General features: G+C 38.5%; 1 protein-coding gene across 1 annotated transcript in view; it reads right to left on the reverse strand.

The window, feature by feature from the left end:
* NEGR1 (neuronal growth regulator 1) overlaps positions 1-4,304 on the reverse strand; it is a 961,252-nt gene extending 956,948 nt beyond the window's left edge. The window contains exon 1 of the mRNA XM_066376571.1: positions 3,915-4,304. Coding sequence (XP_066232668.1) covers positions 3,915-4,090 — 176 coding nt within the window. The 5' untranslated portion in view covers positions 4,091-4,304. The remainder of the gene's footprint in view (positions 1-3,914) is intronic.
* Positions 4,305-15,224: the final 10,920 nt, after the last annotated feature.

A 15,224-nucleotide genomic window follows, 5' to 3' on the forward strand; every position in this document is an offset into this window, starting at 1 on the left:
CATATAGAAGAGTTGAAGTAAAAACAGATGGAAAGAATAAGCTTAAAAATAGCATGAGTTTTTAAAAATGTTCAGAAACTGGGAAGATGTTAATGAGGATGTTCCTTGTATTGTTTCCAAAGAATATTAAGCATTTTGGACATGTTAACATAACTGTGTTTGTTGACAAGGTAAGAATAAAACTATTGATTGACATTAAAGTAACTGAAAAACCATATTTAAAAATCATCCAAAAGTCATGTATTGATAGAGCTGAGTTACATTCTTCTTGATTTTCCATGTCCACAAGTATGATCAATGTGGTTCCAGCATCTCCTGTTCTCTGCTGTGTCACCCCATGAAACATTAACTAATATCTTCTATGTACTGCAAAATGCAATTTGAAGACTAGATAAAAAGTTCATTCTTCCATATACAGTTTAACAAGTTTTGTTAAGTATAAAATATTAATCGTGTTAAATGTAGTTGAATCAGTACTTCCTAATAAATTAATGAGTGTTAGCTTGTAGCAAATTACAATGAACTCTATACATCCATGCATTTATTTGAATCCAAAGTTTAAGTAAGGGAGATACCAAACGGTAATTTATTGAGTAGATGCAGCATTAAATACTTTATTAAGAAGGTCCAAATACCTCAAGTGAATCCTTTAGAGATTTATCAATGAATAACATTATGAAAAGAATAGGAGATCTGACATTTAATATAACCTCAAAAGACAAACATAAAATGGTAAGACTGTTGAAATTATTAAATGAAATTTCATGGTAAGTCCTCTAAGCTAAACAGAGAAGATGGTTTATAAATGATAGACATAGTTAGTAGATCACACAGTGAATTTCCCTTTTGTATTGTAACATCAGTTAAGGGAAGTTTTTTTTTTCTTGAATCTTTTCTTTAAAACAGAAATTGTGGCATTTATAAGATAAAAAACGTATCAATTGACCTTTAAACTTCTGTTTCATTAATGTAACCACAAGCAACAGAGTCACTGACTGACATGCTTGCACTTTTGGGCCTTTAGCACTTACAGTTATTTGACAACGGTTATGCCACTATTTGCTTTTTATGAGAGACACTTTGAGGAATGTGTTAGATAAAAAATAGAGTATAATATGTAACACTTAATAAATGATATAATGTAATTGAGTAAAATATTCTCTTAAAGCACAGATTTCTGCACTTTAATGGAGAGGTATGTGTTTGAGGGTAAATTTTGTTTAATTGGTTTTGTTTTCTAATGAGTTAGAGAATAACATCAAATACAATTCTAAATACCCAAAGCCAAAACATAAAATATAACTCTGTGACGTGATGAAAAATATGTCACTTGGCTTACACTCAATCAGTCTTTAAGTTCTTTCTATACTGGTCTATACAGAGTCAACACTAGTTGCAGGAAAGGAGTTAAGAAAAATAACCGAGACTTTCTTGTACATATATATGTTAAAATAGTTAAAAAAAAAAAAAAAACAACCCATGGACAATGTAAAAAGGTAAAAATGTGATACTCCCTTGAGAATTCTAGAATTACTATAAGCAAATTACTTTGGGTAAAAAGTAATGCAGATCAGATTTCGGTTGCATAGGACAAAAAAAATGATTCTTTTTTTGTTAAAAAATAAACACTGTAATTGATTAGAAATGTCACTTAAAAGAACAGTGAGTCTATTTTGTTTAATTTTTTTAATAAGTTATTACAAATTTCCTAAAATATTACAAAACTCAGAATATAGGGGGAAAATGGATAAGGTCTTGTGCATATAAGTAAACAAGAACTGCACCAAACCAACAACACTGGAAAGATACTGTCCTCATTAGTCAGAGAAGCTTTAGTATTAGAAGCAATAAGTGAACTAACCATAGGTCTCCTAGAAGCAAAATGTGGGTTCAGCTATTTTAATTAGCCATAGTATTTATAAGATTGTCCATTAGAAACAAAATGCCGAGGTATATTATCAAAAGACAAGCAAATCCTTTAGGTTGAAAATATTAATGCTCATTACAAATAAGCAATGTGCTGTTATAAACATATAGATTGCAGGTCCCATGATATGTGTTTGCAGCCTCTGAGAATAGTGTTTCATCTTTCCCACTATTGTTCAAACTTTAAAAACAAGCAATATAAAGAAGATAAATACAGGCTTAACTTATATCCTCTATGTGACAAAGAGTTCACCACTTTTACCAACAATAAAAAGGTATTTTACTAAGTTATAAAAATTTATTCATACATGTATAATTTGTGTACACCAAGTGGCATTTTATGTATACAGCAAAGACAAGATATATTATTAAAACATATTAGTGCATATTAAATAGTACAGTAGTATCCCCACAAATTTGAACTCATTAGCATGTTTCAAAAGGTATAAGTCATATACCACACCCAGATCCCAGATCATTAAATTTAAAATATGTTAAATGATCCAAACTGAAACATATTCCACTCTTTCACCTTAGACATGCCATGTATTTTGATTTTGTGCAATCCACACTTATAAGCCAACTACCACCCAGTGGAGAGAAAGAAGATCTTTCAGGGAGATTTGAGTTGTACGTCAGGTGGGGGTGTCAAGGGGAGAAGGGAGGGTGATGGGAAATGATGGAATAAGGGCGTTTAGCCTTGTTTAGATCTAAGCACTACTGCTGATCAATTTATGTTTTCACAGGAGAGAAAATGTTTCCAGAATCTCATTCTGTAGTGTTGCTTGGGGATAACAACAGGCTATGGATGGATATTCATCATTAACAAAACATTTCAATGCTCAAGCTTAGGGGACAGAGGGAAGAAGGGAGATTGAGGAAATGAAGTAAAACTGAAGAATGAAGAAGGAAGGGAGGAAGAAAGAAAGGAAATAGAGAAAACAGAGGAGAGAGAGATGGTGCACACATGTGTGAGTGACATTGTGTGGAACAGTGAAGAAGTGTGTGCCTTTTAAACAGTAAAAGACAATTTGAATGTGAAAGTGGTTGTTAGAGCATGGAAGAGCCAATGTGTGTGAGGATATAAAACAAGAGAGTATGTGAAGGAGAGTGTTTAAGAAAAGGGATTTGTGAGGGTGAGAAAATGGTACAAGAGGGCGTTAGAGGGAACATGCATGTGTATACGACAGGGATAGGCATGGAGATGGGAAATGGGACTCAAAAAATGGGGGGATGACAAGATCACAAAATAGGAACAATAATGAGGAACAAAAATGGGGAATGACGTAAGGTGAAGGGTGAAGGAAAGGGGGTTAAATAAGAGAATCAAAAACTAGAGGGTTGATGATTTAAAAAAGAGAAAATTGAGGATAAAAGAGAAAAAGAAGGAAAGAATGGAGAGAAAATGGAAAGGAAAGAAAAGAGGCAATGGGTAGAAAAAAGTGTGAGAAGGGAGTGTGAAAAATGGAAAAAGAAAGAGAAGGGAGAAAAGGGAAAAAGCGGTACCAGAGAAAAAAGAAAGCTGAAGAGGGAGAAATTGAGCATAAGTGTCCAACTGAGAGGGAAAATAAATGGGAACAGGAAGAGAGCAGTTTGAAAAAGTCTCTTAGACTAGAGTAAAACAGAAACAAACCTGATAAACTTGTCAGACTCTCCAAGAGTATACCCCATGACAGTAAAACATAGACCTTGTGAATTGAGTTTCAAAGTGCCACCTGCCCCTCCTAAACCGCACACTTCACTCATCCCGAGGCTACTTGGCGTTCGGACAAGTGCTTTAGCATCACGAGTCCAGCTTGCTACCTGCCCCAGCGTAAAGGGACTATGGCTGGGGCAAAATCAGCACCTGGGTGTCTTGAGATGTGGTCTTCTGATAGTGATCACCACCAGCATTATTACTCGGTTCAAAAAGAAAGCAAAAAAAGAGGTGGAAAGAGAGACAGAAGGATAGACCAAGACAAGTACGAAAAGCACGCCGTTCTTCCTACCTAAGCACCGCCGTGTCCCCTTTTCTGACCATCATGCTGTCCACGGACGCCCAGGGGAAGTCCACACTCTGTCCAGCCGGGAGGCAGGAGGGTAGCAGGCAGCACAGGCTGAGGAGCACCGCCGCCAGCCACTGGTTCGAGCAACAAGCACCCTGCACCAACAGCATCATGTCCATCCCTGCTAGAGCTGATCACTCTCCAGAAGCTTTCAGCTCGCACTCCCCCACCCCCTGGTGCTGGCGAGTCTTCCCGGGAACCAGGCGGCGCGCCACAGGAATTTTTTTTCTTTTTCCTTTTTTTTTCCTCTTTTGGTGGGTGGGTGGGTTTCTTTTCTTTCTTTCCCCCCCTCCTCTTGTTGGGTGTTGTTTCTCTCTCTTTATTATTATTGTTTTTTGCCTCCCCTCCTCCTCCTCTTCACTTTCCCTCCCTCCCTCCCCTCCCGCCCCCTGGCACCACACAACACCTCCTCCTGGTTGCTTTTGGCGGTGTCCGGAGTGTGTCTAATTCTCGGGCGGCTCGCACACCATCTAGCGAGGAGGCGAGCGCGCCGGCGAGTGAGGGAGGAGGCGCGGCAACAGCGGAGGCTGGGCGAGCGACAGCGGCGTCGGCTGCAATCGCAGCAGCAGCAGCCCAAGCAGCGCGGGGCGCAGTGGCGGCCCACGGCCCCCGGGCTCGCGCGCGTTGCCAAGCGGCCGTTTCCTTAGCAACCCCGCCCGGGGATTGGGGATGCAGCAGGGAGGGGTAAAAAAACGAAGGGGGAAAAAAAAGAAAGAAAACGAAAAAATATATCAGAAGGAGCTATATCACAATCAAGTAAACTGCGAGGTAAAGAGAGATGCATCGTAGACACAACGCTTTACTTCCTGCCATATCCACTGGAGTGATGCTTTGCTAGAAAAGTCTTGGTGTCGGGCAGAGGTGAATAGAGCAGAGGGGCGCTTTGCTTTTCCCTCTTCCATGCGTTTTACCTCTTGAGGCACCGTAACTTTAAAGTCCTCCAAGTTGTGATTGGCGCCATTATGACGCTGGGTACCGTGAAATTTTGTTGTTTATTTTTTAAATGTTTCCATTCTTGTCTGGGCTCCGGTGCTACAGTTAACCAGCGGCCAGCTAGTTCACTCTTTACCCTTTTTTCGGAAATAGGTAGGGGCAGTGGCAGGGGCTGCTTTTTGAGGGGACATGAAGACAGCGCATACAAGGCCTTGCAGTAGAGCTGCTGCCTTGTCTATAGGGTCAGTCAGTATGGTTTGGCTCCTCCCCCACCCCCCGTGCGTGTTGACACTAAACGGGGGGAGGGGGGGGAGGCTGTGTGTGTGAGGTATGGTCAAAGTGCGGTGTGTATGGTTGTATCAGACTGTATAGTATGCGCGCACACGTGTATGCGCGCGAATCGCGCGTGCCATGCCTGCCTGTACGCGCGCTGCACGCAGGCGCGCTAGGAGGGAGGTAGTGCCTGGATGCAGAGTCAAGAAGAGACTGCAATAAAGTGTTTTAATTGTGTAGAGCCAGGCCGTCCTGTTATGTAAGAGGCAGTTTAACCCGTTTGAGCCTGTCAGGCGGAATGATCCGCGCATCTGTATCTACGCAGGGAAGGGTTACTGGGTTTAACGAGTCGCAGGGTTTATTTTTTAACAGCTTCCAAACGAGGTTGGACAGATTTCCTCTTCGGCGGCGCAGAACTGCGACCCTGTCTCTCAAGTCGCAGCCCCTTAAAGCCGCTCGCCTTGCAGCTGCGAGCCGCAGTCCTGGCCAAAGGCGGAGTGGGGTGCTGGGCATGGGGCCGCCCCTTTCATTATCTACTTCTTCCCTTTTTGAACTCACTTCTAGATTTAAGAACCTTTAGCTATTCCGGGCTATTTGCAGATCAATGCGAGAACCGAGGCTGGAGTCAATAGCAGTTACGCCAATCAATGTTGAGTGAGGAGTTTGGCAAGCAAAGCGGGGCAGTGAAGGAGAAAAACAAGTAAAGTAATTAAAAAAATATATGCTCACTATATGCATTCATTTTTCCCTTCCTTCACCCCTATCCTCCTTAAGCAGTCTTTAAATATTTTCTTCGCCTGACCCCAGTCATTCCCTTGGCGGAAATAAAACAAAACCTCGTACATCCCTAATTCGTTTTCCGTAATGCTAGTAGGGTCCTTTGGCAGAGCGCGCGGAAGCAATAAGCTCTGCAGGGGTCAGCATCCGGCTGCCTCCCAGGCTGAGCTCTACTAGAGGCAGGCAGGGAGTCGTTGTGCTTGGCGATAGCGGTGCTCAGAGTGATTTTTATCGCAGTGCCTGAGGATATGTGGAGAAAGACAAGGGTTCCCATCACCTGTGACCACCACACCGACTGATCAAATACCCCCTAACCAGCATCACGTCGCTGCTGAACTGACACTCGATGGCTGGGCAATTAACTGAGACGTTTGTAGCAGGAGTTACTGATGTTATTAGTATTCAAGCCTAACTCTCAAACCAGGCTCGGAAATTGAGAGTGCAATAGAATTCAACCGTGTTTTGAATTATCAATAAAATGTTGGTCATTTGCGGACGAATGAAAACATTTTCTTTAAGGTCTGGTATGCTACAAAAATAATTGTCAAATGACAGACTCCTGCTAATGTTGATGCCAAATACCTAGATAACACTGTCATCTTGTTAACTGCGTGTTTCTTTCTCTCATGCTATTACTGATGGATAAAGCTTAAAATTATCTAGGACAAACGGGGGATTAGAAAAATCGATACGTCATGTACATGGGCAAAACTATGCAGCATTATTTAGAATTTTCTCTAGAAATGACTCCATCCATTTGAAGAGAAACAGAAGGCACAGCTTCCGGCATTGTGACTCAGTTTAGTGCTATTTTATGCAGGAATAGGGTGCCAGCGTTTTCTAGTACAAGCTATGAAAAGCATCCTTTTGTAACTGCTGTTTCCCAGAGATCTGACATCTTCTGTGAAAAGGGGAGAGACGGGGGTATTTCTGTGACCAGGGATGGTGCTATGCAGCAGTTTTAATATGTACAACAACCCTTCAGGCTTGTGAAAGGAAACTGGAACCACTTCTATTTAAAGGCAAAGAGTTTATTTTCTTTAGTTCTAGTTTTTATCTCAACATCCATTCATAAATCACAAAGCATTTAACTCTCACAAAACGCATCCAAAGGGAAGTAGTAACCAAACCTATTTCATAGATGTGTAGACTGTTGGAGAGATTACATATACCTGGGGCAGTTCCTGTAACTATCTTACTTTTGCTGTTCTGACTAGGGAGAAAAATTATTTAAAAATTTTTTTTGACCTTTTTTTCTCCTCAGCATTTCTAAGTGTATATATTTGAGAGGATTTTACAGGATTTCCAGTATTTGCTTTGAGGTCCTAGATTTCTTCACAGCAGAGATTTAAATCTTGCAATATTGACTCCTTCTGAGGGAAAACGAAAATAAAAACAAACAACAAAATGAGGGAAAGGAAATCCCCCCAGAACAGATAGTACATATATCCTTAGAATTTGTTTTTAAGTAACACAAATAGGTAACAGCATTGTTTGAACTTTTTAGTAGCTGTATTAGCATAGCCTCTTGGTCATAATTTTTTAGGAACTCACATTGGCATAAATCACCACTTTCTTTTGAGTCTTGTACCCTTATTTTATTTTCAAAGCTCAACTTCTAATATTTGAAGGAATGTATGGAGTTAGTTTGGCAAGCAGTTGAGCCTGTTGTAATAACTGATAATGACATTATGTATATTGACTTACATCCTTGTCTTTCATACCTGTGTACTCATGGTTGTTGGAAAGATAATTTTATAAAAAAACTTCTTAAATGTTCTCAGTTTAATAAGTTTGATATTTATTTGACTATATAAATGAGATTTTTATTAGAAAAAAAATTAGAAGTTTACATTTGTTTTCTGATACTGAATGAGTAAACCCAGATATATTTTTCATGTTATTACTGTCTAGGATTGAGAAATTTTAGGCAAAACAGGTACCAGGGTCTAATGGCAAGAGCTAATGAGATAACTTTTTCATTCCTGAAAGAGACAATCAGGGATCTCTTATAAACAAGATACATGAATAATAGCTCCCTAACTAGAACCGTAACTGAGTCTCCATTTGAATTAAGCTAGTTTAAGTGTAGAGCATCTTACCAAATTAAACTGACCTATAGTGATGATTTGCAGGTCAATGTGAGAATTAAGAATTTATTGAGGGTGGGTGGGAAAATCTTCCTTTAGTGAAAGGTTTCTCAACCCAAGCATCTTTCACATTTTGGGACAGGTAATTATTTATTGTCAGTACTACCTTGTGCATTGGCAAATGTTTAGCTGCATCCCAGGCCTCTACTCACTAGATGGCAATAGCACCAGTAAATGCCAATAGTTGTGATAAGGAAATTCCACCAGATGTTGGCTAAATATCTGTGGATTAGGGGAGAGAGAGCAAAAATTGCATCAGGTTGAGGAACACTACATAATAGATTACACTTCTAAAAAATATACCATCTTTTGCTTTTCAAATAAAATAATAAAGCAGATTTGTACTCAAAACAAAAGTATTTTTTTGAACTCTGTAGCTGTAAATGTAGCTCTTGTTCATCATTAATTAAATCTCTACATTTACCTGCCATGTGGTTGGGTGACCTAGGTTAGTAAGGATGTAATGAATTTAATGGCTGATAATAAATGTCTTTCTATGGTTTCTCTGTGGGAGGTTTTTTATTTAAACCAGAGTTGAAGTGATAGTCCTCATTTTAAAAAGAAATTGTCATTTTATGATTGTTGGAATAAAAATAGATGGTAAGATTTTTTTTCTGGACAAGAACTAACTTAATTGTTTGTATTATTTATGTAATGAACACTACAAGGTACATAGTGAGGAAATGGCTATTAAATAAAGGAGAGTGAAAATAAAATAATTTTCCTGTTAAAACACTGTCTGTAAAAAAGTCATTTAGCACTGAAAAAAAAAAGCCACCTTATCTATTGAATGTAGATGATAAGCAAAGAAGTAAGAAGTTTTTTGGGGGGAAGGGGTGCAGGGATACCAATACTATTTTCAAAGCTCTTTAAGCTATTGCCATAGAATGTCCTTGAAGATTTCACCTAAATATTTAAACCAAAACAAGAAGTCTTATAATAAATGTGAGTGGTTGTTTCCAAGCTTTGATTTAAGCTGCCTCAACTATCCATATGTGGGTTTTTGTGTTGACATAAGTTTTCAGTGCCTTATGTTAAATATGAAGGAATGTGATGTTGGATTGTATGGTAAGAGTACATTGTTTTGTAAGTAACTGCTGAGCAGTCTTCTAAAGTGGCTATACATTTCCATTCCCATCAGCAATGTATGAGGGTTATAGTTTCTCCATGCCTTCCTCAGCATTTGGTATGGTCAGTGTTCTGGATTTTGCACATTCTGATGTGTAGTTTTCTGTTGTTTTCCTTTATATTTCCCTGGTGACATAAGATGGGGGGCATCTTTTCATATGCTTTTTGCCATCTATAAATCTTTTTTGATGAGGTGTCTCTTAAGGTCTGTCAACCAAAGGCTGTTGGCACCAAATCAATACCAACAGGAAGCCCTAATTTGGGGTGCAGTGAAGAAGAAAACTCTTCAGTGCAAACACCTTAGTTACAGCATGGCTGCAGAGCAGCACTGCTGTGGAACAGCTCAATAGTGTTACAGCTCAATTATGAGACAGCACAGCTATGGAATAGCGTGGCTAAGGAACAGCATGGCTATGAGGCAGCCCTGGGGCAAAGCAGCCCTGGGGCTAGGCGGACCTCAGGAGGGGTCTTCCTTGTGCGAGTTGCCTCTCCAGTTGGACAGCTAGCTGTGCTTTGCACCAATCTGGTCTAGTTCTCTCTGCCCTGCTCGTGTTTGATCTGTCAGCATGCTCAACTCTTCACTGTTTTACTCTCCTCTGGTCCTGCAAGATATATGCATTGTTCCTGTTTCAGCTCCAGCCTGGGAGTCACAGTGTTCAGGCTTTGGAAGAACGAAAGAGTGTGCTCTCTGAGCCATAGGGAACTGACAAATCAAGAAAAGTACCCACTCTTGGTCCTGTTTGGTCTGTCTTCATGTAAATGAGCCCCCCAAATCCTCACAGTTTAATTGGCCCCAAAAGCATGCTTCTGATTTATCAGAACTGAGCAACAGTTGGTTGGTGAAAATGCTGAAAGGGACATAGCTGCACAGCCCTAATTGGACAGGGAAAGTTTCAATCCTATTTGAAACAGAATTCCAGAAACTCCTTTAAAAGGGCTGGTTTAGACTGCAAGAGCAAAGTGCAGGCAGGCAATTCAGTGCCAGCAGCAGGCAGCTTAGTTCAGGCTTCTCCCTGAAGTGTGGTTTGCTTGAGAGCTCAGCAAACATATCTGGAACATTATTAGTCATTATTTCTTCAAATACCTTTTCTATCTCACCCTCTTTATCTTTTTTTCTGTGACTCCAATGGCATAAATGTTGGGTATTTTGTTACAGTCCTACAGATTGCTGAAGATCTGTATTTCTGTTTTTTGTTTTCTAGTCTATGTTCTCTGTTGTTCTCTAAAATACGTAAGTTCTGTTTTATCTTTGAGTTTATTGATTCCTTACTCTGTGCTCTCCATTCTATTGTTGATCCCATTCTTTGAGTGTTTATTTTTGATATTCTATTTTTCTGTTCTAAAACTTTATTTTAGTTTGGCCCTGGCCCAGTAACTCAGTTTTGTTAGAGTGCACCAATGTTGCGGATTTGAGCCCTGGTTAGGGTACATACAAGAATCAACCAATGACCACCTGAGTAAGTGAAACAGCAAATTGATGTTTCTTTCTCTGCATCTCTATCTTTCTCCCTTTCTCTCGCTCCAAAAATAAATTAAAAATATATTAGTTCTTTATGTCGTCTATATTTTGTTGAGACTCCTTTTCTTTGCTGAGACTGTTTTGTTGTTGAGACCTTTCTTTTTTTCCATTTGTTTCCAACATGTTCTTCATCGTTCATTGAAATATTTCTATGATACCTGCTTTAAAATCCTTCTCAGATAATTCTAACATCTGTGTCATCTTGGTGTTATATATGTTGATGTCATTTTCTAATTCAAATTGAAATTTTACTGCAACTGTTTTTACTAGTTCATGGTATGATGAATGATTTTTTTATTGAAAATTGATTATTTGGGAACTATATTGCAGTTCACTTTTCAGTCTCACTGTATCGCAGATTTTAAAATTGTATATATCTAATTTTATATCTCAGGTTTTTCATTATATCGTGGGATTTTGCAGTATATATGTGTTTATATATTTATTATTTTAATTATTTTTGCAGTAAAATAAGCAAAGTAAGTGTGGGAAAGATTTATAAGAGTGTGGGGAGGGTTTATAAAGCCCTAAAATATATATAAATATATAATAAAATAAATATAAGGTTGCTACTTTCTGTATTTTCGCCCTATTGTGGGGGGGTTCTGGAACTTAAGCCCTGCGATAGACGAGGGACCACTGTATTATAAAACATTTAAGTAAACTGTTTTACCAGTATTTATTTCTCTAACAACTTTCTACTGGGGAAAGGGATAACATTTCTATGTTGTCAGATCAGGTTGAAAGTCTATGTTCCCACCCACTGAGAATGGTTGTTATTGATAGGCTGGAATAGAAATTCAGGTTGCCACTAAGCCTCCACTGATACTACCCTGCCTGGGTAGTTATTGATCCCTACATGGTCTCCATTGATACCATAGCAGGAGGTATGGTGTCCTTACTTATGAGTAGTAGTGAATCTTCTGACTCTCTACTAGACCTTCTCTAACATAGAGGGATGTGTCATCACTGCCTGGTGGGGATGAAAATCCTGGCAACTCAACTCAGCCTTTATAGCTCCACACTGCCCCTCACCTCAACCCCTGACCCTGGCAGGGAAGAAAGTTTGGGAAGCTGTGTGCAGACTGTTGGGAGCAGAAGTTCAATTTCCTAATGGGCCTTTGCTTGTGAAGGTGAGGTAGGGCTGCAATTGCTTTTAGTAGTGTTTGGCTAGACTGTATTTTTGTCTAAAGCTTTCTTCTTGCTAGGATGCTCCTTTTCTGGTCCTTGAGCTAGAAAGAACAGGATTTTGTTTGGGATTATTATTATTATTTTGTCTATTCCTGTTGGCATTTCTGAGTCACCAGATTCTCTAGCACTAGATTCTCTAGTCACCAGATTCTCAGTCTTCCATATAATACATGAAGCAAAAGGAAAGCCCAGGGAGCCACTGCCATGTCTGTCCTCCGGTCCTCAGTTTTTCCACCTTTCACAGTTGTCTTGTGTTTGTTTTACATATAATGTCAGTGTTTTTAGTACATCTGGTTGGAAGAATGGGGAGAAGTATACTTATTGTATCTTGCCCAATATATAATGTCATGCATTTTTTTCACTATAAATTTAATTTTTCTAGTCAGCTCAACCAAGATTTTCATTACTTCTATAGCAGAATGTTACTCGATCTGGGCTTATTACTACTATAGAATATAATGTAAGTAATGTCTACTAAGGAAACATAAAAATTTAAGGAAGAAAATTTTCACTTGTATGAACCTTTCTTAATTACCAAACTACACTGATGCAGTAAATAGTTCAAGACACCCAGGCTTAGTTTATATGCTAGCACTAAAATGGTTGTTTCTAGCCTAACTAAGCAGTAGTGCAGTGGATAGAGCATCAACTTGGGACACTTGAGGACACAGGTTCAAAACCCCGAGGTCACTGGCTTTAGCATGGGTGGACTTAGTAGGTTTGAACATGGGATTGCTGGCTTCAGTGTGGGATCATAGACGTGAGTCCATGATCACTGGCTTGAGCACAAAGGTCGCTGGCTTGAAGCCCAAGCTCTCTGTCTTGAGCCAAAGGTCACTGGGTTGAGCAAGAGGACACTGGCTCTGCTGTACCCCCCCCCACCCATCAAGGCACATATGAAAAAGCAATCAATGAATAACTAAGGCAGGGGTCCCCAAACTATGGCCCCATGGGCCGCATGTGGTCCCATGATGCCATTTATCCACCCCTGCTGCACTTCCGGAAGGGGCACCTCTTTCATTGGTGGTCAGTGAGAGGAGCACAGGATGTGGTCCTGGAGTACTGTATGTGGCTGCGCCACAAAGCACAGCATCGCTAACGTACAGTACTATTTCCGGTGATGCCAGATGCACGCATCAAGGCTTTGGAAGTGCGTCATATCACTTGTTATGGCTAGCAGTGACAAATATGGAACCGGACATTGACCATCTCGTTAGCCAAAAGCAGGCCCATAGTTCCCACTGAAATACTGGTTAGTTTGTTGATTTAAATTTACTTGTTCTTCATTTTAAATATTATATTTGTTCCCATTTTGTTTTTTTACTTTAAAATAAGATATGTGCAGTGTGCATAGGGATTTGTTCATAGTTTTTTTTATAGTCCGGCCTTCCAACGGTCTGAGGGACAGTGAACTGGCCCCCTGTGTAAAAAGTTTGGGGACCCCAAACTAAGGTGTCACAACTATGAGTTGATGCTTCCCATCTCTCTCCCTTCCTGTCTGTCCACCCCTCACTAAAAAGAATTTAAAAATAGAATAAAATGGCTGTTTCTATCAGTCTGTTTTGTGTTTATGTTTATATTGTTGATTGTCCATGTCAATCAGAAAAAAAATTTCATAGCAATAAAAGTAAATGTGAAGATGTTTACATATAGTAAAAAGACCTTATAGTTTAAAATGAATAAAAAGTCAAATTTGTTATGGATGTAGCTAATTTTAAATCAGTTTTTTTAAGTTATATAAAAAGTATAACTAGAGTGAAAACTGAAATAGAGGAGAGGAGACTTTAATTTTTCTCTAGTTGTGTCCACTAAGTGGTTGGTGAAGGATCAAAGACAAATTTTTCTTGGACTCTATTCCAGCTCTTGCAAGGCAGAGGGATTAGAATAATATGTAATCTCTAGGTTCCTTCCAGAATAATCTGATGCACTATGTATGTTTACCGATTGAATAATGTGGATGAATGCTGCCCAACCACAGGCCATCTCAGTGCACTCAGTGCTTACATTCCATCTGCCAGTTCCTCTGGATATAATTATTTGCAGGAGTTGTCCAGGCAACTCTTTTCTGTTTTGTTATTATTTTAATATTATAGTTTTTAAAAATACAGTACTAAATATACATGACATGTAAACCCAACTAATTGTTTTCTTGGAGTTGAACAAGGAATTTACTTAAATGATGAGGTGGAAATCTGTACACAAATAGAGTAATGAATAATCGGCACAGAGTCAAAGCTGAATTTATAAGATTGAAGGAATTAGAATTTCTCTAGACATGTAATTTTGGTAAGAGAGTAAATGCTTTTCTTTTATCTTGGTATATATACTTTCTTGCACACATTATTAATAATGCAATATATTTAATAAGTGGACATTGGTTTAAAGATATACTAATGGAACTGGTGCAAATAGTTTTATAATTGAGAAAATTATTCAGTCTAAAGAATATTTACCCACCTCCGCACAATTTCTTCATGAGGCATATAAACGATCATGTCTGAGTACAAATAAAATTATGCGCTAATTCTATAATTGTAATCTAGGGGCTATCTTTGCACTTATTTGTCAGTTTTAATGAGATTTATAAGGTAAGATTTATCTGTAATCATTTATGATCTAATTTTCCATTACCCAAAAGCAAATCCAGATGCTGTCAGGAACTCTTAATATTTAGTTCTGCCTCCTTTGAGAAAGAAAAAAAGGATTGTGGCCAGACAGTCACAACATTTTTTATACTCTCACTATCTCATTTTTTTTCCCAAATGCTTTTTCTGTTGACCATAATTCCATTCAGAATCTAATTTTGGCATTCCCAAATGACTAATTTTTTGGATCATTCATATATAATGAGTGTATTATTTTTCGCTGCAGGATCACATGTCTTTGGAGACTTGAAACCAACTTTATTTCATTAGGACTGATTTTCTAATTTCCACACAATTTTCACTGCAAAATGAAGGCAGTAGTATGGAAAAATAATGGATTAACATTTCTCATATTTTCAAATAATTGCTATTTATATTTATTGTGATTTCATCTCACAACTGTATTTATTTCAAAATTATTTTTGTTCTAGATAACTAGTGATTTCTACAAAATATTTGTGACCTAGATCACCATAATCATTGTTAACATTAAAAAGTGATACAGCTGCCAAATCAGAAAATTTAAGACAAAACAGATATAATATATAAAAATCATAATATAAATTCCACCACAAATATTCACTGAGAACTTATTTGCCAAACACACATTTTTTTTATTATCTCATTTAATGTATTA

This window comes from Saccopteryx leptura, chromosome 3, assembly GCF_036850995.1.
Source record: "Saccopteryx leptura isolate mSacLep1 chromosome 3, mSacLep1_pri_phased_curated, whole genome shotgun sequence".
Lineage (NCBI taxonomy): Eukaryota > Metazoa > Chordata > Mammalia > Chiroptera > Emballonuridae > Saccopteryx > Saccopteryx leptura.